Raw genomic sequence first — 25,090 nt, 5'->3', positions numbered from 1 at the left:
ATTATTATTATTATTATTATTATTATTATTATTATTATTAACTAATGCTACAGTTTGCTCTTGAGCAAGGTAGTTTTCCTCTAAACTGAATCCTATCCAAGTGCAGGAATTATGTTTTAATGTGTGACTGTATTTAATTAAATTACACATTTGAAATGAGGTTTGCATGTCTATTTTTAAATCCTCTTTTTTTCCTTTGGTCTATTTTTTGCTTTTACATTTTGTAATTTTGTTAGATGACTTGTATGTTTTCCGTGAAGAACTTTGAATTGCCTATTTGTTGAAATGTGTTATGCAAATAAAATTGTCCTTCAAGTATCCCTCAACTTAAAATGTGTTCAACTTATACCTTCACCTCGATGTTTGAGCTCCATCTTGCAGTGCGACACTCGACGGCTGCGTTCAGATTCATCTGTTGACAAGAGTAAATTATTATGTATTCATATTCTGCACGTTTCATAATTTTCCTGTACATCCTGTGTGCATATTATGATTACTATTATACTTGATTGTGGACAATATCTAAACACCTGACCTCTGATGTTCCCAAAGAGTTTAAAAAAACATTTAAACACTTTGTCATTCCCCACAAATCTGAATGCATCAGATTCAAATGTCCTACAGCAGGGGTGTCAAACTCATTTTAGTTAAGGGGCCACATACTGCCCACTTTCTCAAGTGGGCCAGACTAGTAAAATCATAGCATAATAACGCATACATAACGACAATATTTCTCTATGTTTAAATCATTGGTGAAGGTTTTTGGATGATAAACCCTGTTTTAAGGTCTTTCTACAATAAACTAGAAACATAAAGACCAAAAACTCAGACATCAGCCCACTGTTTATCTGCCTGGGCTCTCCTCTGCAGATTTAACGGGTCACAAAGCGAGCAGCGAGCGCTTCTGCCTCCGGAGCAGACGTCACATTTACGCTGTTTTTGAAGCAATTACTGGATCGATTAAAAAAAAATTACAAAACGTTTGTACTCATAAACCTCCATATTCTCATAGAAATGCAATTTATGTCTTTCTGTAATTTTCACACTTAGCAAAGTCATCCGGCGGGCCAAGCTGGACCCCTTGGCGGGCCGGATCCGGCCAGTGGGCCGTATGTTTGACACCCCCGTCCTACAGCAAAGGCAGACAGTTTGTTTTTTTTGTCTTCAGGTCTGTTTTTTTTTTTTTGTCAAATGTGGCACCTCGGTTATTCAGATACATCTGAGCTGTCAAGAACCTGTCACTCAAAAGAGGTGTCAAGGATTCAATTTTTTACATTTACATGGATGAAAAACACTCGATCCTCCTGTAACAATCCTGATTAACAGGATAATCGCAAGCACATTATAAGTGTAAGACTTTGCTCATTTGTCCTGGTTTGAATATTGTTAATATGTACAGAGTTGTAATAAAAAGGATGGTTCAGTCTAACAAGGTTAATGTCTAAAGATATCAATAACTCCAAGTCTAGAGAGTGACATCTCTGGAGCCGATGTAAATAAATGAGATCTGTGACTTTTTATTTTACAACCCATTGGTATTTCCATAATACAGAAAAGATAATCTGGGAGAAAAGAAACACAAACACTAAAATGCACATATGGAACCAGACACTTTACATACAGTGGTTTAGCAGAAGGGGGATGGATTTCACCTTCATATGATTGGTACATTTATCTTGCAGGGAGCAGGAAGTGAAGTGTTGCTTCTGATCTGAAAATGACCCCCTCCTCTCTGTGTGGTTTTATTTTCTGGGAGTTAAAAAAAAAAAAAAAAAAAAAACAATGGCACGATACCCTACAAAAAAGGGCACTGGAGATACAGGATGGAAGAGGACGCAGGTCCGAGCTCACCCTCAGCATGAAGAAAAAACAAAAGCCTTTTATGAAAACTCATGCAGGGTCTGGACCTCGGCAGAAAAGAAGTATAAATAAATAGGATGTATTTGACCTTGTAAAAACGTCAGGATCGACGGGGGGAGCAGTTTAAGGATGGCGGTAGAGAAAGTAGCAGGGAAGAACAGTTGTGTGTTGGTACACAGTATTGTGTTTGTGTGTTGGGAAATGTCTACAACCTGTAACACTTACAGTATGTTTTGTGATGGATGAAAAAATATACAGTAGTGCAGGGCATGGACACAAAAACGCCCCCTAGTGGTGTCACACTGTTACACACACAGTCATCTGAAGTTCAATGGAGCCAACAAGTTAAGCTAAATTGCCTGAATCCCAATTATACACATGTGGATTTGCTTTTTTTCAAGTTTATATGCCTTGCAAAACTCTGCAGTGTCTCCTCGTGGCCACCAGGGGGCAGACAAGCAAACTGCAAGTAGGTGAGTGAATAAAAGTGTGCCCACAAGTTTATTTTTGGATCATTACAACTTCACTGAGCAAACTTAACACAGCAGGAAATGAAACAAATGGTGTAATTTTTACCTGTCTAGGCTGTACTTTAAATAACACGAGTAAGCTGACTAAAGCTTATTATTGCCATGCAGAGGTCAAAACAAACCCAAAGCAACAAGCAGCCTCCACTCTGCACTGACGTGTTTGAACAGCTGCAAAAACACTGGCAGCGCATCAGCTGGCAGTGTTTTATGTCACGCTTAGTGTGTGTGTGTGTGTGTGTGTGTGTGTGTGTGTGTGTGTGTGTGTGTGTGTGTGTGTGTGTGTGTGTGTGTGTGTGTGTGTGTGTGTGTGTGTGTGTGTGTGTGTGTGCGTGCGCGTGTGTGTCTCCCCTTTGTTTTTACAACTGAATCGCTAACCACCACGTATCACTGCTGGACGCTGAAACATAGCAGCTTACATTAACTTCAAGAAATGCTACGTATTGACAGATGAAGTTTTGAACAAGTATCTGACCAAAGACCAAATGTTCCATCATCAACATCAGCTCGACACTTAGTCCGACGTTTTTCTACTCTTTGAGATATACAAACACATTTCTTCAGTCGAAGCCGTGTGCTGATGCTGATGATGAAACTGTGGTGAACATCCTTCCTCACCACCCTGTTTTCCCTCCTGATAATCCTCCACCTCTGTGTTTTTCTCTACATCCCTCAGTTCATCTGCTTCATCCTGTTGAGGGCGGAGCCTGCCTGGAACCATTCAATCTGCGTCTCGTTGAAGCTGTGGATGAGCTTCAGGCTCTCCTCGCTGCCGTCGCTGTGCTTCACCATGGCGGTCAGAGACTGTGGAGGAACAGAAGAAAGACTCGTTAAAAGAGGCTTTTTGCTGACAGCTCACTTTAAACCAGGCCGTTTTACCAGCTGCTCCGCACTCCTACCTTTCCTGGAGCGAAGGTCTTAAGTCCTTTGATGGAGATCTTGTCGTCGGGGCGGATCTTGTCGTAGTCTGATGGGTTGCTGAAGGTCAGGGGCAGCAGGCCCTGTTTCTTCAGGTTCGTTTCTAAGGACACGAAGGAGACATGGTTGTTCACCGAGATAAAAAGCCTGCAAACACGGGGGTCAAAGATGTCCACGCTCCTAAATGCAGGGTGAAATATACTAGAATATATGTATAGTAGTTGTGTTTCCACTAGACAGTCAAGTACATTCATATCTGTCCAGAGAATCAACATAATGTATGCAGTGATGACTTTACAGGAATTTGTCCAATAAAGCTGATTCTGACTAAACATGATGCAACAAATAAAGATACATTACATGAAACATTAGCTCACCGTCTCCTTTTCTGTTCCTAAATTAAGGTGTTGAATAATGACCAGAAAAGTGTTTCTGGCGATTACTATGATGTCACAATGAAATGAACCTTTTGGATATAAAATGATCCTATTCGACATTTGTGTGAAATGTTGTCATAATTTGCGCCAAGGTCCTCGAGTTAAGGCCACAAACATTTTGTGAGGTCACAGTGACCTTTGACCAACAAATTCTAATCAGTTCATCCAGTCCAGGAGAACGTTTGTTCCCTCGAGGCGTTCCCGAGATACCGCAAAAAAACCGAATGCATAATTATGCAAATTCAGGGCAAACTACGAAAGTGATGGACTGGAACAAATCATGAGACATTCAGCATGCAAAGGGGGATTTCAAGGCTTCCTCCATATACTAAACTTCCCCCTCCTCCTGTGTAGTGTTCATGCGGTACCGTGGATTCTGGCGAAGCTCTTGACGATGATGGCTCTGCCGCCCAGATGCCTGGGCTCCAGCGCCGCATGCTCTCTGCTGGAGCCCTCGCCGTAGTTGTCGTCTCCAACCACGACCCACGACACACTGTTGGCCTGCACACAACCAGATACAAGGACTGAGTTCATCGATTCAGCGTTTCAGCAGGACGTGCTTCCATTCAGAGCTCAGTGGCTTTCAAGTGTCGAACAGAAAGTAAAGCAACAGAATTCATGTGATTGAAGCAAGATTATGAACGTTAACATTAAGAAAGAAGCAGCTTTGGCCGAATGATGATGATGATGAAGCTGAATCTTCCTCCTCTGGGATCCTCACCTTGTAGTGACGGGCCACGTCAGGGACTCCTGCGTAATCTCCTGTCAGGTAGTTCTTGATTTTGTTCACAGCCTCGTTCTCGCTGTTCACCGCGCCGATCAGCATGTTGTTGGAGATGTTGTCGAGGTGGCCGCGGAACTTCAGCCAAGGTCCCGCAGCGCTGATGTGGTCTGTGGTGCATTTTCCCTTCACCTACAGAGACAGAACGTGGTTACGATAAAAAAAAACAGCGCTTCTTCTTTCAGCAGCAGCGCAAACTGTTAAAACTCATGTCAGGGACCCGACCTTGATGAGGACCCGCATGTCCTCCAGATCGCTCCCGCTCCACTTGTCGAAGGGCTCCAGCAGCTGCAGCCGGTTGCTCTGCGGGCTGACGTCCACCTTCAGGCTGCTGCCGTCCGGGGGCGGGTGCTGGTAGGTGTCCTGGCCCGGGTCGAAGTCGCGGGAGGGCAGCTCGTCTCCGGTGGGGGGATCCAGCTTGAACTTCTCTCCGTTGGGGGCTGTGAGGTAATCCGTCTCGGGGTTGAAGTTTAACGTGCCGGCGATGGCGAGGGCGGTGACAATCTGAGGAGGAGGAGGAGAAGAAGGGAGGCATTTAGGTTCACAATATGAGCTCGTGTGTCCTCGTCAGCGTGGACTGGTCTGTTGTGAGTTTACCTCAGGAGAAGTAACAAAGGCGTGCGTGGCAGGGTTCGCATCATTCCTGGCAGTGAAGTTTCTGTTGAAGGAGGTGACGATGGTGTTCTTCTCTCCTTTTTTCACATCACGCCTGAACACAAACACACAGACGGTATGTTGACGTGTGGAGTTGAACGAGCTGGCCGTGGAACAAACGCTTCCAAAGCTCTTGGTCTATAGCTACCTGTCCCACTGTCCGATGCAGGGTCCGCATGCGTTCGCCAGGACGACACCTCCCACATTTTGGAGGATCTTTGACTACGGGAGAACAAAAGCACATTAAAGCTTTCATCACTTCACCACCTGTAAGGAAAGTAACTCTCCGCTTCTTCCCAGTGCCAGGACTCACGTATCCGTCTCTCTCGATGGTGGCGCGGATCTGCTCCGAGCCGGGGGTGACTGTGAACTGAGCTTGGCACTGGAGGCCTTTGTCCAAAGCCTGCTTGGCCACAGAGGCGGCGCGGCCCATGTCCTCGTAGCTGGAGTTGGTGCAGCTGCCGATCAGACCTGAAAAGTGAAAGCAACCAGAGGGAGTTAAACTCGCAACTTCATCCTTCTGGTAATGTTCATCTGTGGTCTGCAATTAACATAAAAAGCAGGAGTATGAATGAAGCCACGCAGCTAATCCCTCTCTGGTGGGTTCTTACCAACTTTGACCTCCAGCGGCCAGCCGTTCTTCTCAGCCACAGCACCGATTTCGGACACTGGGTGAGCCAGGTCGGGGGTGAACGGTCCGTTAATGTGGGGCTTCAGCTGGACAGAGAAATAGCATGACGGTGAAGGAACACGCCGATTCTCAGATAAACTCGAAATGTACCACATGAACTGAACCTCTCACGTACACATACATGTTGCTGTGAGTTATTACAGACATGATCAGTTCTAGTGGTAAAATGGGTATTCAGAGGTGAAGACACATTCTGACAGCACCCACACAGGTTTGCATGTTTTCAGAATAGGTACGAGGTGCGATTAAAAAAGTTCAGAAACTGTTCATGTGCACAAACGTAGCGCAGCACAGTAATGAGCACGGAGCAGGAGGAAGTAATAACTTCTGTGGATAAGTTTTCCAAGTTACATCGCTTTATCAGCATCAGCACCTGTCTCACAAGTGTCTCTGTGTTCTCGTCCTCAAACGATTCCTCATTCATCACTCCCCGTCACCCTTACTTGCTGAATTTGACTTCTTCCTGTTCCCAAAAGTGAATTTCGAGCTGAAGCTGAGCTGTTTTGATACTGTGGAGGAGATCCACCAGGAATCACAGATGGTGCCGGGGGCGCTTACAGAATAGGATTTCCTGGGAACCGTCCAAGCATAGCAGGAGCACCGCGAGCGCCGTGTCACTGCACAAGGACGCCACTTGTCTGCTGGGATGGCAGCCAGATTTAAATCAGGTGCAGTTTTTGCTTGTTGTGGGCGCAGTCGGAGAACTTTTTCATCACACTGAGTAAATATTGTAATTTCACGAACAGCTTGCTTTTCAGCGGATTATAAAATACCATTAAAATAAACAATACAAAGTGTATAGAATATACAAATAAAACTTCTGTGAGGAAAGTTGAGATTTGGTCATAAATCTCTGCAGTAGAGCTCAGTGACCCCTGAATTATTCAATAAAAAGGCACAAACACCAAACAATCATTTAAAAAAAAAGAAAAAAAAAAAGACAAACCTCGTCCAGGTTGAGCTCGATGACCTGGTCGTACTCGCATCCTTCATCTGGTACCAATAAGTCGGCGTATTCATCAGACAGGGCAGCGATCTCTGAGGAGAAACACGAGGAGGAGGGAGCCGTGTTGAGACACACTGAATCTCACATTTACAACATCAAAGTCCTCCAGGAAAACTTCTGTAAACATAGTTTTGGATGACATTTCACACACTTTCAATTCCTCCATGATTTCTGCATTAGAGGTTTTTTAACTGACCGTAATGCCTTTTTGTAATCTTGATTATGTTTTCTTTCAAGTGTGGTATTTGGCCGGATTCAAACAAAGCCTGTTACCAACTCGACACAACTCTATCATTAAGTTTTCGTCACTCTGCATGTGATTAAATGGGAATACTTTTTAAAACGTTACATATAAGCCCTGAACTTACGTCCACGTCCTGTCTTCTCCAGGTAGGTCCTCATGCGGTGGTTGTAGGGGAACACAGAGGTTGTGGCTCCGATCTCTGCTCCCATGTTGCAAATGGTGGCCATGCCTGCACACAAAGACACACAATCATGAGCAGTACTGTTGTTATTGTTTCTACACATTTGGTATAAAGAGGGTTGTCTTGGTTTGAAGTGCGTTATTATGGAAGAGCGAAGCATGTTCAAGGTTAAAAAAATAAATTAAAAAAAACCTTTTATTTCTGACCTGTGCAGGAGATGGAGTCGACTCCCGGTCCGTGGTACTCCACGATGGCTCCGGTGCCTCCCTTCACTGTCAGGATGCCGGCCACCTTCAAGATGATATCCTTAGGAGACGTCCAGCCGGAGAGTTTGCCGGTCAGCTTCACACCGATCACCTTAGAGGGGAATTTATGGTGTTTTAGAAGTGCAGGAACGCAGAGACAAAACAGCTGCAGTTACATACTAGAGGGAGATGAAACAAAGAGACGCGGCAGAATAATGTGTGATAAATGGTGGATTCTTCAAACCTGGGGACACTTGAGCTCCCAGGGGATTCCCGCCATGACATCGACTGCATCAGCTCCACCGACTCCAATGCAGATGGAACCGAGACCACCACCGTTTGGTGTGTGGGAATCTGTACCAATGAGCATCACTCCTGGGTAGGCATAATTCTCTAGGATGATCTGTTAGGATACAAAAATACAACTGTTAGCATAATTATAGCACTATAATTACAGTGGCTCTAAAGATTAGCATGTTCAGCCAAAGCTTCTTTCAAATTTGAAGTAATTATACCTGGTGGATGATTCCAGAGCCGGGTTTCCAGAAGCCGACTCCGTATTTTGCCCCAGCGCTGGACAGGAAGTTGTAGACCTCTTGGTTGACTTCCTACGAAGAGAGCCACGACTCCAGCTCAAGTTTAAGATGCTGCGCGTCGCATTTTGACAAGAATTTATCATTACAACGCAAGAATATCTTCTGTAAACAAATCCCTCTCACCTTTGCCTTGGCCAAATCCGTCACCCCTCCAGTCTGAGCTTCGATCAGGTGGTCGCAGTGGATGGTGGAGGGCACGGCCACCTTTGGCAGGCCGCTGCTGATGAACTGGAGCATCGCCATCTGGGCGGTGGCGTCCTGCATGGCCACGCGGTCGGGCCGCAGGCGCAGGTAGGTGCGACCGCGGTCGATTTCCTGGTTGTGGGGGTCATCGAGGTGGCCGTACACGATCTTCTCTGAGAGTGTGAGCGGCCGGTTGAGTCTGGAGAGAAAACATTGAACCATATCTTAATGATTAAGGGAGGCTGCATTTCATTTTGCAGTGCGAGTCGGGCAGACTGGTGAGAGCTGGAGAGACAACAACTATCCTGAACAACTGGGGTAAAGTTCAGATAAACATTCGCACTGATAACAGAGTGTTTGAGGAAACAGAGATGTGACCAGGAGCACATAGAAGAACACTGACCTTTTGCGCACAATGTCAACATTGGACTGCAGCTTCTTGTAGTTGACGAAGGAAGTGGGCTCGAAGCGGCTCATGGACACTTGGGCCTTGGCTCTGTAAGCTGCCGACACATGCAGGCGCCTCGCACCGTGGCCCAGGGCCAGCTGGAGACACGAACACCATAAACATACCAGTATGAGCATAATCACAGAGCGGGCGATTTATATGGGCAGTCACCCGAAACACGGGGTTGTTCGATATGTAAATGTTTCTTTCAAGTTTGGTTCTTTTATTCTGAAAATCTTTGAAGGAGCGAGCCGAGAGAGCAGGCCGGGGGAATACTGTCCCCAAAACCCTCTTGATGTGGAAACATAACTTATATGATGGGAAGTTAGCTGGTGAATGCTATCCTGTTCTCAGTTCAGTCTCTAGTGTCAGATGTCGGCGCCTCATCTCACCCAAAAGGTCGATCACAAATACATTCTCAGCTTATGAAAACACTGGCTTCACTCCTTTGAAACACTCAATGAAGACTTTAGGGTTATTTTTTTTTACATCAAACGGTGCATGTGACTGGATTAACGAGGGGTGGAAACTTGAGGAGGCGTTTGTTTGTGTCCAGAGTCCTGCCCGATCAACTATAAAGTGGTCCTTATGTGACCTTTAACCCACAAGCTCCTCCGGAGCAGCTGCTGAGGAACGTCCAGGAGAAGACGGCGCTTCTACAGCTGCAGCTCGGTTTGAATATATATTTTCATGAATGATTGTAAAGCAAGCTGTGAGCAGAGATTTTTTTTTTTTTTTTTAAATCACGAGAACAAATCAAAGAAGCTTCCTGATAAGAAACTGTGGAGCTGAAGGTCGACAATGACCAGAAGATGCATCCTAAAGATTAGCGGTCACTCGATGAAATAATCGGTTGACTTTAAGTGTCAAGAGGCTACGAACAAAGAGCTGCTGTCAATCAATGGAGGAGACAATTCACGCGTTAACGCTGAAATCTAGTTTTAGGTTTAGTCATCAATTTGAGAGAGAATTAAGGGTAAAGTTTGAGGCTTGGCCTTCTGTAGGTTGTTTATTATACATTTTCTATGGATGTAGGTGAGAGGTGAGAGCCAACAACACCATGTTATCACAATGCTGGACATGCAGAGTACTGCAATAACATATTTCACAATCTGTTGCTGATTTATTACTTTTTTCAACTGCAAATTATATCCCCCAAAAATAAAACATCAAGTTTCAGTCATCTCACATCCATCATTTCTATTACAGCATTATGGGATTGTCAAATACACCGATTGACCCACAGGGTCATAAAACCACTGACAGATTTATTCTTTTATCTAAATAAGAAAAGACGAAGACTTGGCTCTCGTGTATCGATTCAATATTTGATCAATACCTCCCATTATTCAGTCCGAGGTCATAAACTAGTCAACATGTGACTTTCCAGGCCTAAAAACATACAGTTTTTTATGTCACTGTCAGAGGAGGCTGTTGTGGTTTTGTGGTCTCCTTCGTCTTCATCCCCCAGCGGTGAGCGTGATCTCCATTAGAGGTCAATCAGAGTCGACTTTGTCTTCGGATATTGTGAGTTTTGACACCTTGTAGTCTGTGATCATTAGATGACATCTAAAAACACTAAACAGTTATTACTGAACACGTGACACACGTCCTGTGAACCTCACAGCAGAGAGAGGGGATCTGGTTTTCTTTTAACACATCCTCCCCCCTAAAAAAAACAACTAAGGGCCAGGACCATGTTTTCTCCAGTATGTCCCCTGTGTCCCCTGTGTCCCCTGTGTCCCGTCTGTGGATGTCAGCAGCCTGCTGGGAGTCTAACCTTGTTGTAACCTTGCTCTCTCTCTCACAACCATTACAACGAGCCGACCAACGGTGGGTTCACGTCCTCCGGGTGTCGATCACAACTTCTTACAAACGGAGACATTAGCTGTGATTGATTCGTGATTTATTTCTGTCAAGACCGTCTGTTCGGTCCAGCTCGGTCGGGGGACGCGGTGACCCGGACCGTTAAAACCCGCTAATAACCGGTCTCAGACGTCCCGTCGGGTCACAGCCGCGAGGCGTCGCATTCATTTAGTCGGAGGCGGAAAGTGAGTCTGTGGACACGCGTGATTAACAGAAACACGAGTCCGTTTTCTCTCTTACCTGGAGCCGGGCGGCGGTGAGACAGTAGGTTGCCATTTTGTTCACTGACAAAGATGTGAGGGTCGGCGGTGACGTCACGCGATTATAAACCCGTTTCTTCTTCTTCTTCTTCTTCTTCTTCTCTGGTTTGTCAGCAGCTGGCTTCCCTCCGTGCTACCGCCACCTTCCGTTAGAGGCCGGCTGGACAGCTTCCGCTTTGTCCACGTCCCTCTCAGGTCCAGTATGGTCTTCATCTTGTCCATTCCTCCCAATGCGTCCCCTCTCACATAATCGCGGAAGATTTTTTTTTTTTTTTTTTTTGTGCTCACGTTTGTATTTCCACGCAAATTTTGATCAAATCTTAATTGCTTCATGATTAGTCAACAGGAGTATTGATTTGTCTAACATCAGATTACAAAGTGCATAAACCATATAAACTGAGAATAGAGAATAATGAGTCAGCATTAGGCACCTTAAAATCTGACAGCATGTATAAAAACCTCATTGTGTCATCAGGACACAAGCAGCAGCTATGGAAGACCAGATGACTGCAAAACTATTAGTCGAGATGTAAAGGCCCTTGGATAGCGCCATAGAGCCGCAGCTGATGAAGAAGGGGAATAATACTGTTGGTGTCCAGATGATTTCAACCCCAAAAGGCAAAGAGAGTTAAAAGAGAGTTAAAAGAGAGTTCTTGGCACTTCGACTTCATTTGCTCTCACAAGAACAGTATGTTTTAAAATTGACTCAGAAGACTTTTCTATTTTGGCCCCAGCGAGGGATTCTCCACAGACTGCATATAAAAGTGCACATTTTATTTATTTCCAACAACTAATTAACAAACAAATGTTTACAAAGTCGAGTTAAAATCCAGCATATTCTCTGACCATCTCAACTGCCTTCCTTTGATCACGGTTGAAAATAATTAAGTAGGCTACATTTACTCACGTATCTGGCATATTTCAGGTTAAAGTTAGCTTTTAGAGACAGTGGATAAGTTAAAAGGGCTTTATTAAAATATTTAACTGAAACAAGTTTGATACCCGGAGTGTCCCTACTTTATAAGGTGTTGTACCCTCTCCGGTCCAGTAGGTGGCGGTGTGATTTACGGAGCTTTCACTGATACCGAAGAAGAAGAAGGAGGTCAAAGTTGACTCAAACCGCAGCGCTTTGCCTTACGTTAGCCGACAATGGCTAAACATCATCCAGATTTGATCTTTTGCCGAAAACAAGCCGGTGTCGGTATGTTGTTGTTGTTGTTGTTGTTTTTTTTAACCCATTTCACGTATAAGTGCTCTATACGGTCATTTGTGCTGCAGCCTGATTTCCATAATTGTAGTTTTTTTTCCCCTCGAAATAACATTAGCTGCTATGCTAACGGCTACAAGCATGGATCCCATTGAAAGTGTTTTTCGCCTCGAAGTGTTCAAGTCTGTTATTCTGATGTTTCAGTTTCACACTGATTTAAATGGCGGGGTTTTCTTTTTGCAAACGGGAGATAAATGAATCATCTTTAACGAAACGGCACCAAATGAACGTCACACTGACCGACTGCTTTGTTTTCACTCACAGCCATCGGGAGACTCTGCGAGAAATGTAAGCGTGAAATGTTGTGAATGTCCTTCTGTGTTCAATCTCCAAACAACAGGGTTTACATCAAAAATCAGCCCTTCTTTTAAACGACATTTCTCACAGTTTCACATGTTGCGTGTTTATGTCACGATGCAGAAAACATAAAATAAATAATAAATTGTTCTGTTGTTGTAGGATGATTAAAATAAATAAATTGGTGACAAAACATTTCAGCTGACCAAAAGAGATATTAAAGTTCCCCACTCGGGAAAATACGAGAAGTTAGAGGACAATATTCATTTTGTTGCATATATATGTAGATATAAAAAGTATAGTAAAAGTATTTTTTGTACTGTATATACTGTGCATTTTATATTTTATATTTTTACTGCTATTTTACTGTTATTTTATTGCTTTTCTATTATTCTATTATTATCTTATTGTTTCCTGTATGCTGCTGTAGCGAAGAAATTTCCCCTCGGGGATTAATAAAGTAACTACCTAACCTAACCTAACCTACTGCTCACAATAAAGGCTGTTTTATTTTTACACTATACAGAAATGTTTCATCATCTGTAAACCCAGAAATGATCATTGTTTATTTATTTAAATCAATAACATGTCAAAATGAATAAGAAATACATCACCGGGTTCAATGGACGTGTGTGTGTGTGTGTGTGTGTGTTGCCTCCTACTTGACTCTCTTGCTGTTCGCAGGCGATGGAAAGTGCGTCATCTGTGATTCCTACGTGAGGCCGTGCACGCTGGTGCGCATTTGTGACGAGTGTAACTACGGATCCTATCAGGGACGCTGTGTCATCTGCGGAGGGCCCGGTGTGTCTGACGCCTACTACTGTAAAGAGTGCACCATCCAGGAGAAAGATGTGAGTGTCCTCCTCCTTCTCTCTGTTTTACTGCAACTCGGTAGAAAAATGTACATTACAAACTGAACCTGGCTGTAAATGTAAAATAGATGCGTTGCTTCTTCGAGATGAAATGTTTTCTAAACGGTATTGTCTCTCTTTTTTTTTGTTCCCTCTCCAGCGAGATGGATGTCCAAAGATTGTGAACTTGGGCAGCTCCAAAACAGATCTGTTTTATGAACGGAAGAAGTACGGCTTCAAGAAGAGGTGAAGACACCACGGCCCGGTCCTCATTTTAGTTTTCAGATTTTCTTACAATCTTCCAAGAGACATTTTTTTGACTCATCAATAAAGCTCGATTTTATATTTCTCTCTTTATTTGTGACTCCTTTGTGTATTTTTTTTAAATACTCAGACAGCATTAAAGTTAGTTCTTCATCTTGGAAGCAACAGTTTACTTAACAAAATGTATTGTGGAGCTTTTGATCCTGTGCATTATCTTGATCAGCAGTTTGGGTTTGCCTAGTTGCCATGGAAACTTCTGTCCATAAAAAAAAAACCAGTTTTCATCATGAACAAGAGTGAAAACACGGGGCACTGAGTCACTCTTTGTTTTCTCCAACATTAGACCTCAGGTAACGAGTAATCAGCAGCCTGAATAGAGTTTCAGATAACAAACCATGTCATTGTTAGACAATGCAGCGTCCTCCTCCTCCTCCTCCTCCTCCTTTTTCTTCAATGTTTTCCACTAGCTGGCAACATTTGACTCCTTTTATTGTCACCTTTGTTCACACACTGCTCTGCATCTAAACTGTAACTATCCAGAGGCATTGAACATGGACAGATCACAGCTGTCACAGCAAGACAAACAGTGTTTATTCAAGATTATTTTTTGTGCATTAATCCAGATATGATTTTCCCACATAGTCAAATCAGAAGACCGTAGATTGTAAATATGAATAGTTAGATACAGTTAATCTTATTACATACAATCAAGAGGGGGGTGTAGTCTCTGTCTTGAGATGATTGGACTTTGGTACTTATTTTTGCTGTTTCTTAACTTCAAAACTCAAAACCAGGCCACTTTAATATTTACTGCATTAATAACGACCTCCTTCTGAAACTTTTCGGTTCCACTGGACTTTATTTGTGACCCGAGTCGACGGTCTTGTGATTTAACTGCTCACTCGTCTCCCTTCAGACAAAAAAAACAACTCTCAGCAAACCTCTGTCAACAAGGCTTTATTTATATATACGATATATACATAAAGACACAAAAGATAGCCACACTCAAAATGCCAAGATGTTTTCTTTACAAAGAAATACAAAGAAAAGTAACAAGGAAGGTTCAAAACAACCCTGTCGAAGTTAACAAATTGACCTGTTGCAGAGAGAAGGCAGATTGAGACGGGAAGCAGTAAAAAGTATTAACAGGAGCCAGAAAGCTCGTCATTGTTTAAGAGTTATTCCAAAAAAGTTTATTAATAATGATGTTGGTAAAATAAATGAGGTTTGGAGTGATATGATCTCTGTGGAGCTGAAGAGATCTGAAATATTTCCACAACATCCTGACTTCTAGTTTTACCTCACAAGACTGCACTTACATACAATCTTTAAAAAAAAAAAAAGTTTTTAAAAAGCTGTTTTAAAGAGTATTTGATCTTCTTGTTTGACATTCTTCACACACGGAAACCCTTTAATGTTGGATTTATTTTGGTAAACTGGATGGAAGCACGGCAGCAAAAGAAGAACAGCTTTCCCTTTTTTTTGTCAGAAATGGACAGTAAAATGACCCAAGGGTTGAGCTGCAGCTGTAGAAGTCGGATGTATTTTTATACAATATGCCTCCCTGTAAACTGGCAGACTGCACGTTGCATTGAAATGGCTTTCGACGTAGAAGACACTTAAAAATATTTAAAGGTTATTTATCTATGAAAAAGATGCCCCAATACAGTGTGTGTGTTATTGAGACTTTCAGGCTTCTTAAAAATGGTACGCAACAGATACCGTCAGCTTACGGGTCCGAGACGATCGATAATATCAAACACAACTCAGTATGATGGGAACTTAAACAAAGATTACAGACGGGAAGTGGTAGCTCCTAACAGAGTCTAAAGTTTTCATTTCTTTGATTATGATCCAAAAGCCTTGGTGAGGACTGCATCTGTGTTTTTATGAGGCTGATACATTTTTAAATGATAAAAAAAAAAAATAAAAAGCCAACAAAGTATTATTTTAGCCTGCAACTATTTAAAATACATGCATCGGTAGACTTAGACAAGACACCTCTGAAGCGTTACTGACATAAAAGTGACGCTGACGACCTGCAGGGGGCGACGCAGGCGTCCAACCTGCAGACGAACACCACGACAGTGACGGAGAAACACACACTGACCCCGGAGAAAGGTTAACGTTTCGCTCGGTGCCGCTGGTACACGAAGAGCGGTGAACGTGGCGGCACGTCACCGTAATAATCCCCTGAAGAAGCTTCTTGAAAATGTCACAGTCAAAACGATTTTTTTTTTTTTTTTTTTTTGGGCCAAGAAAAGCCCAGCTCTTCACACGATATAATAGAAATTTGTAAAATAAAAAACGGACAAGCGGTTTTCAGAAGTCATTACAGTCTGAAAACTGGAAGCAACCCGCAAACCCCAATAAGGACTCATCCCGTCTAAACTATTATATCTACTACCTAAATATGACCTGTTTTATTTGGAAATTTCAAAATAAAAGCCAGGTGCTCCAAAATAAACATCACAAATGATCTCGTTCGGCCACAGGTGTACAAAACATGATAAAAGTCCGCCTCATAAACGAGGCGCGCTAAAGTAGCACTTGAAATTCCTGTCACGCTCTTGTCACTCATTCATGGTAAATACAAATAATCAAAATAATAATAATAAAAAAACAAACAAGATAATGATATCTTAACATGCTATTACATCTCCATGGCTACATCAGTCCCTCCTCCTCTTCATCCTCTTCTTCATCTGATTAATTGTAGGGTTTCCTAAACCCAATGGTTTGGATTTATTTATTCATTAGAGAAAATAAATGAATAAATCACCGGCTGTCTATTGGTCGTCCGGCACCGCACTTGAAAGAGAAGAGAACAAGGATGAATGACAGGAGCAGGAAGAGGGAGGGCGGCCGCTGTTAAAACACATCACATCGGGAAATCTGCAACTCTGAAGACTGGCTGTGTGATTAATAGAGAAGTTCTCTTATCGTGAAGCAGAATATTTAACATGAAATGTCCAGATAACAGCGGTGCAGAGAAACAGACAAAGAAGCACGACTTTCATTGACAGAAAAATGCAGGTGCAACTATCACACTGAGCTGAGATGAAACAGGAAATAAGTAAATAAATAGTAGTTACTGGACGTAACTGCAGTTCTGAGTATGTTCGTATTTAGTTTCTTTCAGGCGGGAAGTCCCGTTGGTGGGGCGGCCCGCTCTCCCAAAACAATAGTAGGGGAAACACTGCGTTGCTATCTCTCTTTTTGAAGACGAGTCAGGAAGTCCATAAAAGGCCTTTTAAGACATTACATTGTTATTCCTAATTGAAAAGCCAGTTCGTCTCCCAAATCTGGCCACACTTATTCAGATCTGCTACCAATGCAGATTTAAACCACATCACGGAGTCTTCCAGGAGTATTACTCTCCCTCCTCCACCTCCTCCTCCTCCTCTGTTTCACCTACACCAGGGCACAACTTTTCAGCGGTACAGTAGATTTGGTATCAACATGTGGAACAATCCAGACTTCTAAAGATGACTGATACTGTGCTACCTTCTATGTGTTTTACACATCATGTTTTCGTTTTGTTTATTTTTCCCCTGGTCCCTTACAGTTCTCCGAATTTTGCCTTGTAGTGTCCCACGATGTTCTTGTAGCCGCCGCACTCCTTCCGCAGCTCGGCGACCTCGGTCCGCAGCGCCGTGTTCTCGCGCTCCAGGAAAGCTGCTCGGACGGTGATCTGGTTCTCCTTCAGTCGGCGGGCGTCGCGCGAGCGTTTGGCCGCCACGTTGTTCTTCTTCCTCCTATTCCAGTATTTATCATCCTGGAGAAGACAGACGGGAGACAAACAGACTGGAGTGAGTCAGAGACACCATCCTGCTTTCTTTAGCTCCGTTACTGGAATAACCGGATTTAACAGCCTCATGAATGTTATCAGTGCAAATTAGCCCAAATCTGACATCCCCTAAATTTGTAATACAAGTGCAGCGCTCATTCAAAATAGCCTGTATGGCTGACAGCCAACGCTCCTGCATGTAAACACAGCCGGCGCTCTCTGGAGGAACGGGAAGGAAGGAAAACATCGATCAGAAGATTACCAGACTGCTGAGTCACTGTGAGTTTCCAGAAGTCATTCACTTAAATGGCCTGATTTCTACTCTGCTGTTTACTTACTGCCTGTGTAGCGCTGCTGCATTCAGACATTAGCTGATGAAATCACAAGGTCACAAAAACGGTCACTTTCCATTTCTTTAAGGAAATACGATGTCATGATGACAATCGATTTCCAAGACTTTAAACTTGCATTGAAGATGGTAAACTATCCTTGTTCTGGGTCTATTATCACTATAACTAACACAACACAAAACAATTACAGCATTAAGGAAAGAACGGATCCAATTACCAACGAGAAATGATCGTAAAATACTGCAAATGTTGCCGGATTAAAACCCTTTTAATTTATCTTAATGGTGTCATCTAACACTGGAAGAAAAGGCTCATTTTCCTTTGTTTTTTTATGAAAAATTACACCTTAATGTGTGAAACTGCCAACATGGATCGGAACCTATAGTTCTTCCAACATACAGCGTTACAGAAGTCTAAGAGGTGCAGCTTATTTTCAACCTCAAACGTTGAAGCTCTGACTTTCTGTTTTACTGGTTCCCCGAAAGACATGTGATCCACCGACACAGTGAAGCCTGCTGCTGGACTGACAACTGTTTTTTTGTGTTTCTGCTCCTCCGTCTCCCGACGTACCTTCTGTTCTTCAGGCACAAACACCTTCTTTGCCTTCTTAATCATGGGCTGTGGCTTGAGCTCATCCTCGCTGAACTTGTGTTTGCGCGGGTTAAACAGTTCGCCTCCGGGCACACTCGACAGGACCAGGTCTGTCGGGTCCGGCTCGTAGTTGATGTCGACCTCGATGTCGTCCGGGCCGATGGGCTCGGGCGTCGCTCGGTCCTCAGTGATCACCTCTGAGCAGATAGCACAGGTAGAAATATTAGATAGCTGCAGATGACACCAGAAGTCTGTTTTCTTTGGTTTCTGTGTAATTGTCAAATAACGACATGAAGCTGCACCAAAGCTAATTCTACTGTTGCTTTTCTTGAACTCCACCACATTTTCCATCAGGTGTTTCGACACAGCGACGTGTACAGACGGCTGCTGATCCTGTCGTAAACGCTGCTATCCACAACTATGCAGCTTCTATTTCTGCTGTCCCGCTCACCATTACCACCCGCGGCTTGTTTCAGGATTGCGTGACGTTCTGAGATCACGTCAGTGTCACCGCATATCGTGTTAGCTCGACATCTGTGACGGAGCCGAATAAATATTATTTGCAAATAGTTTAACTGCCAGCAGAGACTTTAATACACACACACACACACACACACACACACACACACACACACACACACACACACACACACACACACACACACACACACACACACACACACACCCCTTCGCTAGAGGGCTCAACCAGAGCATCTGGTATCCTACTTTGCATATTTAGGAGAAACCTGTAGCCCCCCCCCCCCCAGTCTCTGATCCTCCCATCTCCACTCACCTGTAATGACGTCACAGGTGAGTTCATTGTCACTCTTGGTGATGATGACAATTTCCTCATCACACTTGTCCAACTCCTGGATGGGCAGCAGGGCCACACTTCCTTGGTTGGTAACCTTGGTCGGGACCTTTTGTTTCTCTGACTTGGTGGCGTCTGAGCTGTCCTTTAAGAGGTCATCCTCAGGTGAGGTGGCTATGCCGTTCTCCATGAGGAACTCCTCCAGGTCCATGTACTCCAGGTGGAAGTTCTCCCCATCGTAGGGAATGGTTTTGTCCCAGATAGCGGGGGTCAGAGCGGCCAAAGGACCCATGTCGCTACCGCCTCCGCACAGGTCCACATTATCTCCCACGGCCAGCTTCTCCTTGTCGGTTTCTGAAACGGAAAAGATGCACGGAAAGAATGAGTTTTCACAAGTAGAGGAGCATACATTGGACATTAAGGCATTTGTGTGTCTGATCTTGTGAAATTTACAACGGACAGTTTAGACTTTTCAAACGTGTAAGATTTTCCTTTGCAAAGAGACTAAAATCCACATATTTGCGTCACGTCACAAACCCGAGCGCCGCAATCTGCAACAAAACATCTGGACTTCGCAGATACACTCAGCTGGGTCCTCAATAAGACCAATAAATAACATTTCTCTTGGGGCTGCAAATAACAAGTATTTTCGGAGGCTGGTTTTGTCCTGACAAACAGTCCACACCCGAAGACATACTCACTTAATTATTAGATTTAAAAAAAATACTGATTATCAAAACACCTGGTGATTAATTCTGTGATTAGCTCGTCAATTAATGAACTTATTTGTTGCAGCTCTAACGTGCTGTGGCTGCCAACTACTAATACAAAAACAACAACAATGCACTCCATTTTTAGGATGCTATGATTCAAACAAAGCAACCTCACTGATGTGTTCCCTGGATGCAAAAGTTAGAACAATTTGTAGTTTGAGGTTCAATCACAATGTGGAAACATAAACAACATAACTGGACCTCATCTTTTGCAACCAACAATTTTACCACACGCAGCTAATTCTGTAATCAAACATCATGGTAGTTTGTGACCGAATACCATTATTGCACTTATATTGTAGGGATGATTGTTGGTGCTTTCACTAAATATTTACACTGTGAGATTTTTGTTGCTCTTCAATAATGTCGTTACAATGATAAGTGGGTGAAGTCAAATAATAGAAAAGCTATACAGCTAACAAGTGACTGTAATTCAGCTTTTACAAACGAGAAAACAAAACAACATGCGTGTCCTGTCATGATAACCCAACACCACAACTCAGCAAGATATGGAGATAATGTCAAAATAGTGACACGTTGCAGCTGAGAAACATGTTTTCTGTGTCAACAAAGAGTGCATTTAAAGCCAGAGACGTGTCTAGAAAAGTCCGGATGGTGAATCGGGTCAGACTCCAGAGAAAAGAGGCCCGAGTACAATATGTACAACAACAAGCGGCGGTGTTTGGGTGACACAAGTTAAGCGTCCTGGCACACATTTGGACACATCCACGCTCCTCCGGGATGCTCGCCCGGCGGCTACGTTGTTATGATGAAACATATTCTCACTTCTTTGTGCCTTTTTTTTTGTATTTATTTATTTTTTTGTATTGTTTTAGCTGTTGTTGTTTTTTTTAAACCTGCATCTTCTTCCTCTCAGTCAATGTATTTGCTCTTACCGTCGTCACCGTCCAGTATATTCGGCGGAGGCATTTCCATTATTTTCTTCAAAACCACCGGGAACGAGGTGGGGGCCCCATCGGCCGTTTCCAGCGCGATGGCAATTTGCTCTCCCGACATTGTTTTTACCCCCTTGTTGTTCACACTAAACCACTCAGCAACTTCCAAATAAAACAAACCCAACTCAGCTGTTGTGCTGTTCAGCTCGTCTGCTGGTTTCCCCGCTGACACAGACTATTTTTAAATGCACAAAAAAATAAATAATAATACTAATACACACTGAAGCGTTACGTTTACTGTCAGAACATCCGAGACCAGACAGCTCGTCATTGACCCACTTCCTCGATAAAGTAGATACTCGGAGGTTTTGGTGTTCAGAACAAACCACACACCCCCCGAGGAAATAAACGTCCGCCTCGCTTCGCGCTGATAGGCTGGCTGTGTCCTCCATCATTAATATTCATGTTTTGGGGACGAGTGGGCGGGGCTTATTGCACATAGCTGTGCTCTCATTGGTTGACCGAGTTATATATATATATATATATATATATATATATATATATATATATATATATATATATGCTTCACTGATGCATTAAAATAAGCGCGTCAAGTGCAACAACGTTGAGATATTCCTGCATTCAGTAATCGGTTTCGTCTGTCATATTAGAGAGATGTACATGCATCCATTGATATACTGTACTTTATTGATCCCACAGGAGGGACTTTTTCTGCTTGATTTATTATTATTTTATGTCCTTACGCCGTTTTAAAACCATTTCCATGTTTTTTGAGCAGGCGAACAGCGAGAAGCAGGCTTCAGTTCAATTTTCAGGAAACAATTATTCGTGAAGAGTCGATAAATATGTCCATCCAGAGCTGTCAAATCATGTTCAGAGCGAAATCTGAAACCCAACTCGCAGCTTCTTCTAATATTCAAGTTCTAGTAAAAAAAATATTATTTTTTTAAATACAGCCATATAAGTACATAGTACATCGTGTGCATTTTATGCTGCAGCACCAACGCCGCTCCGCTCACATGTAAACACACGTGCAGCCTCTCTTACATATCGACCGGCCTCCTCCAATGAAGCCGCGCGGTATCTGTCGCTCACATGCTGGGATGGAAAGGGGCGGAAAGGGCGGCGCTGCAGTATCAAAGTGCAATTGGCCATATAGAAGTAGCCCCCATAAGGTTTATGTTACAGTACTTCGGGATGCTTTGCTGCAGCAGACATCCCGAGGGCGGAGATCTGCGCCTCCCAATGCACAGTTGCCACAACAGCACAGGACTGAGTGCACAACAGCTTCATCTTGATTGTGAAGGCTGATGTTTCATCACAATCAGGCATCAAGCAACTGCTTGTTTTCTTATTATGTAGCAGGTAAATATAGCTATGTCACCTAAAAATGTCTGATTCATCCAAATGTTGAATCCTCCAGTAGACTAGTAAATCTCACCCAGAATTTTTTTTTTTTTTCCACCTAATGTATTGATGAAAAGCAAACAGATTACTCACAAACAAAACAGGATGTACAATGTACGTGCACTCGATAATCAATAAAAACACTAATAATACACCTACATCCTGTCTTCTTTAAGAGAGGAACACATGTATATAGAGGACATGTTCTCCACAGCTGTGCTCCCTTCAATGTGTGCCTCTTTGACACTAAGCATGATTTATTCACAATACACAGACACTTGTATGATAAATCGCTAATGGCAGTAAAGCATGCAGTTCAACTGATACCGATTGTTTTCCTCCCCTGTTGCTTGCGTGTGTTGCAGAGTATGTTTCTGTTACATCACGAGGCGCGAAGAAGCCTTCAGGGTCATCTGCTAGACGTGCACATGAGCTCGATGAAGGTCGCTGGGTTCACACTCAAACTTGTCCCACATTGTGTTCTCTTCTAAAGTACATTGCGAGAGCAAGATAAACCAGTATTTTAATTCAGCAGGCGCTGAAGATCACAGGTGCCGCACAAACAAGGCTTTAATTATGGGCTTTTACAGATAGAGCCTCTCCCACTTCATTTAAACACTCCACAGTAGAAGAAATAACAAGCTATGTGGAACTAATAGTGCACAATGTTAATAACTTTTCCATGTATAGTTCTGTGTTAAACACAATATAGACACAGAAGTTATGACTCTGATGCCTACAAAGAAAAGTCCTCTCAATTGCTTGTTAGACGATCTTGGAGCGGTACACACAAAGATAATTATGGAATCTGTGTCACTCTGGTCACTAGTGTGTGTGTGTGTGTGTGTGTGTGTGTGTGTGTGTGTGTGTGTGTGTGTGTGTGTGTGTGTGTGTGTGTGTGTGTGTGTGTGTCCGATGCCACACATGGACTCTGTTTATTGTCAGTCCAGACCTATTGTTGGCTGGTGCAAGGTCCAGGCCATGCAACCTCTATGATCACGTTCAATAAACTGCATAATGAGATAAGATCCAATAAAGGAGCGTTGCACTCAAAAATGTAATTGCACTGCATGCTTGTATGATCTTCAAAACACTTAATCTCTGACATCTCCCAAACCGTTCGAACAATCAAATAGTTTGCGTAGCACAACTGAAATGTTTTTAAATCAGAATAATGTTTATGAATCCAAGCATCTCATTATTATTACCACTTTGGCTATACAATCTGTTTAATAGTGGCAATATGGAAGAGAGAAAATGATTATGAGTATGTCATAAGCTACGCTTTAAATGTGTCAGATATCTGATGTAATGATATACAGAGGGTCCTATTACTGAGGCTGAGGTTACTGTGTTGAATGGGGTCAGCAGCAACATCCTACCTCTCAACATAATGATGTTACTGTAACCTGTAACACACTCACACACACATTCACTTAACAGAGATGAAAGCAGGTGACGAACACAGATCCTGCACAGAGTGGTTAGATCAGCACCACCACATTCAGTCAGTGCTAACACATCAAACACAATGACAATAATGGGCCCATAATGATCTTCATCCGCAAAGGATAAATATGTTCTCTCGTCTCTGTTCAACACACCCACGGTGTGTTTTGGGAGAAAAAAAAAAAAAAAAACACCTCAGTGTGTTTTGACTATCACACATCAAATGTGTGCTTCTGATAAAGTTGTTAAGATGGCGTTCAAGGACTTGAAGCAGCAAAACAGGACGAAACAGAGAAGACCCGCTGCGGGAACAGATGTTGGTTTGACAGATGAGGTCTGCAGTCACCATGATCAGTATGGATGCAGATGCACATTTCTTCTATGAACTTTCACTGGTCGTGGTGAGTTTGACTTGTAGCTTTAATTTATTATTCATTAAACAGCATCCAAATAGATAGGCCTATTCAAGAGATGTTAACTATCAATTAGGGCCATGAAAGAAAGCATTGAATCCCCATATTTCAACATAAGCCTAAAAAAAAAAAAATCACTTAAATGTGTTTTCACAGTATTAATAGCAACTTTTATCTCGCTCCACCATGATGTCACCGCTTCCAACAAACCCGCGACCACTAAGGATACTTTTATTTTGAAAGGTACTGGTACAATATTCAATACACAAAACACAGAAAAGAATCCGTCACTGCATATTTCTGTGCTAAATATCTTTTGGTTGTGTAAAGCTACAGTAAGTTGGGTCACTATATCTGCTGAAACCTGTCCACCTTTGGACTCTTAACTAAATCAGGGCGAAGATGCACGCAGCACAAATCCCCATGATGGTCATCTGACTGGCATTACGCACTCAATTTGCAGAAATTCAGACGTTTCAATCAGACACATTCTTTGCATACAAACAAACTCTCACTGTACTCCATGTTACTCGATTTAAAAAAAAAATAAAAAATCAATCACTTACCATTCTCATCAAAGTTCGGGAGAGTAAATGGATGCTCAAGGAGCTCCCTGAATATCTCCGGGATTTCTGTAGTCATTTTCCCCCCCTCTCTCTCTTTTAATTGCAACTGAAGTCAACAAATACTTCAGAGCTTGACTGTAGCTCACAATAATTAACTTTAGAATAAAACAAGACTGCACTGAATCATGGAAGTTGTACGCGGTGCTTAACGCAGCGTGACAGCTCGTACAAATGTTGGAAATGTCAGAACTTTTGACGGCGTCGCCCACCATGAACTCCACACGGTTACTTAACTAAACCCGCCCATCGTGACTCCCATCAGCCAATCAGCAGCGAGAAAGGTTTGCGTTCGTCACGTCTGACGGCCAATCCCGAGCAGCGCCTGGTATTGCCTCAAGCAAAAATAAAGTAAAAAGCCTAAACGTACCACAGTGTTAGATAATAAGA

General features: G+C 43.0%; 3 protein-coding genes across 4 annotated transcripts; 1 reads left to right on the top strand and 2 right to left on the bottom strand.

Annotated features, from left to right (window-relative positions):
* Window positions 1–1,493: 1,493 nt before the first annotated feature.
* On the bottom strand, window positions 1,494–10,986 carry aco2 (aconitase 2, mitochondrial). The gene is made up of 17 exons (XM_069722162.1): window positions 10,878–10,986; window positions 8,727–8,869; window positions 8,264–8,522; window positions 8,060–8,152; window positions 7,789–7,947; window positions 7,506–7,656; window positions 7,243–7,347; window positions 6,815–6,906; window positions 5,789–5,894; window positions 5,491–5,648; window positions 5,326–5,399; window positions 5,121–5,232; window positions 4,749–5,027; window positions 4,464–4,655; window positions 4,111–4,243; window positions 3,287–3,408; window positions 1,494–3,191 (listed from the first exon to the last, which is right to left on the bottom strand). Exons 1-17 carry the CDS (start codon window positions 10,911–10,913, stop codon window positions 3,060–3,062), a joined length of 2,346 nt encoding a protein of 781 aa, XP_069578263.1. The 5' UTR covers window positions 10,914–10,986; the 3' UTR covers window positions 1,494–3,059.
* Window positions 10,987–11,983: 997 nt separating this feature from the next.
* phf5a (PHD finger protein 5A) lies at window positions 11,984–13,669 on the top strand. Its single transcript, XM_069722170.1, has 4 exons — window positions 11,984–12,098; window positions 12,429–12,452; window positions 13,146–13,312; window positions 13,473–13,669. Exons 1-4 carry the CDS (start codon window positions 12,047–12,049, stop codon window positions 13,560–13,562), a joined length of 333 nt encoding a protein of 110 aa, XP_069578271.1. The 5' UTR covers window positions 11,984–12,046; the 3' UTR covers window positions 13,563–13,669.
* Window positions 13,670–14,517: 848 nt separating this feature from the next.
* tefa (TEF transcription factor, PAR bZIP family member a) lies at window positions 14,518–24,885 on the bottom strand. Of its 2 annotated transcripts, none has more exons than XM_069722164.1 (5): window positions 24,644–24,885; window positions 19,101–19,472; window positions 18,287–18,504; window positions 17,143–17,354; window positions 14,518–16,387 (listed from the first exon to the last, which is right to left on the bottom strand). In XM_069722164.1, the coding sequence occupies exons 1-5, from the start codon at window positions 24,717–24,719 to the stop codon at window positions 16,366–16,368; spliced, it is 900 nt and encodes a 299-aa protein (XP_069578265.1). In that variant the 5' UTR covers window positions 24,720–24,885; the 3' UTR covers window positions 14,518–16,365. The 2 variants fall into 2 exon arrangements, with proteins under 2 accessions (XP_069578265.1, XP_069578264.1); XM_069722163.1 differs by lacking the exon at window positions 24,644–24,885 and adding an exon at window positions 20,788–21,149.
* Between the last annotated feature and the right edge of the window lie 205 nt (window positions 24,886–25,090).

Source organism: Brachyistius frenatus, unplaced genomic scaffold (genome assembly GCF_029030835.1).
Source record: "Brachyistius frenatus isolate BFR_SWC_R1_liver_20210118 unplaced genomic scaffold, ASM2903083v1 Contig_283, whole genome shotgun sequence".
Lineage (NCBI taxonomy): Eukaryota > Metazoa > Chordata > Actinopteri > Embiotocidae > Brachyistius > Brachyistius frenatus.
Note: the sequence above shows the minus strand (reverse complement) of the source record. Positions and strands in the feature narration are given on the sequence as shown.

Bases quoted from the DNA above. Each gene is read 5' to 3' on its own strand.
- aco2 (XM_069722162.1), bottom strand. From the start codon at position 10,913: ATGGCAACCTACTGTCTCACCGCCGCCCGGCTCCAG. The intron at 6,907-7,242 runs GTAAGTTCAGGG...GTTTCTCCTCAG, and splicing joins GGAGAAGACAGGACGTGGAC to AGATCGCTGCCCTGTCTGAT. The intron at 4,244-4,463 runs GTGAGGATCCCA...GGTTGTGTGCAG, and splicing joins ACGTGGCCCGTCACTACAAG to GCCAACAGTGTGTCGTGGGT.
- phf5a (XM_069722170.1), top strand. From the start codon at position 12,047: ATGGCTAAACATCATCCAGATTTGATCTTTTGCCGAAAACAAGCCGGT. The intron at 12,099-12,428 runs GTATGTTGTTGT...TTTCACTCACAG, and splicing joins CCGAAAACAAGCCGGTGTCG to CCATCGGGAGACTCTGCGAG. The intron at 13,313-13,472 runs GTGAGTGTCCTC...TTCCCTCTCCAG, and splicing joins GCACCATCCAGGAGAAAGAT to CGAGATGGATGTCCAAAGAT.
- tefa (XM_069722163.1), bottom strand. From the start codon at position 20,908: ATGTCGGGAGAGCAAATTGCCATCGCGCTGGAAACGGCCGATGGGGCC. The intron at 19,473-20,787 runs GTAAGAGCAAAT...TTTCCGTTTCAG, and splicing joins TATACTGGACGGTGACGACG to AAACCGACAAGGAGAAGCTG. The intron at 17,355-18,286 runs GTACGTCGGGAG...TGTCTTCTCCAG, and splicing joins TTGTGCCTGAAGAACAGAAG to GATGATAAATACTGGAATAG.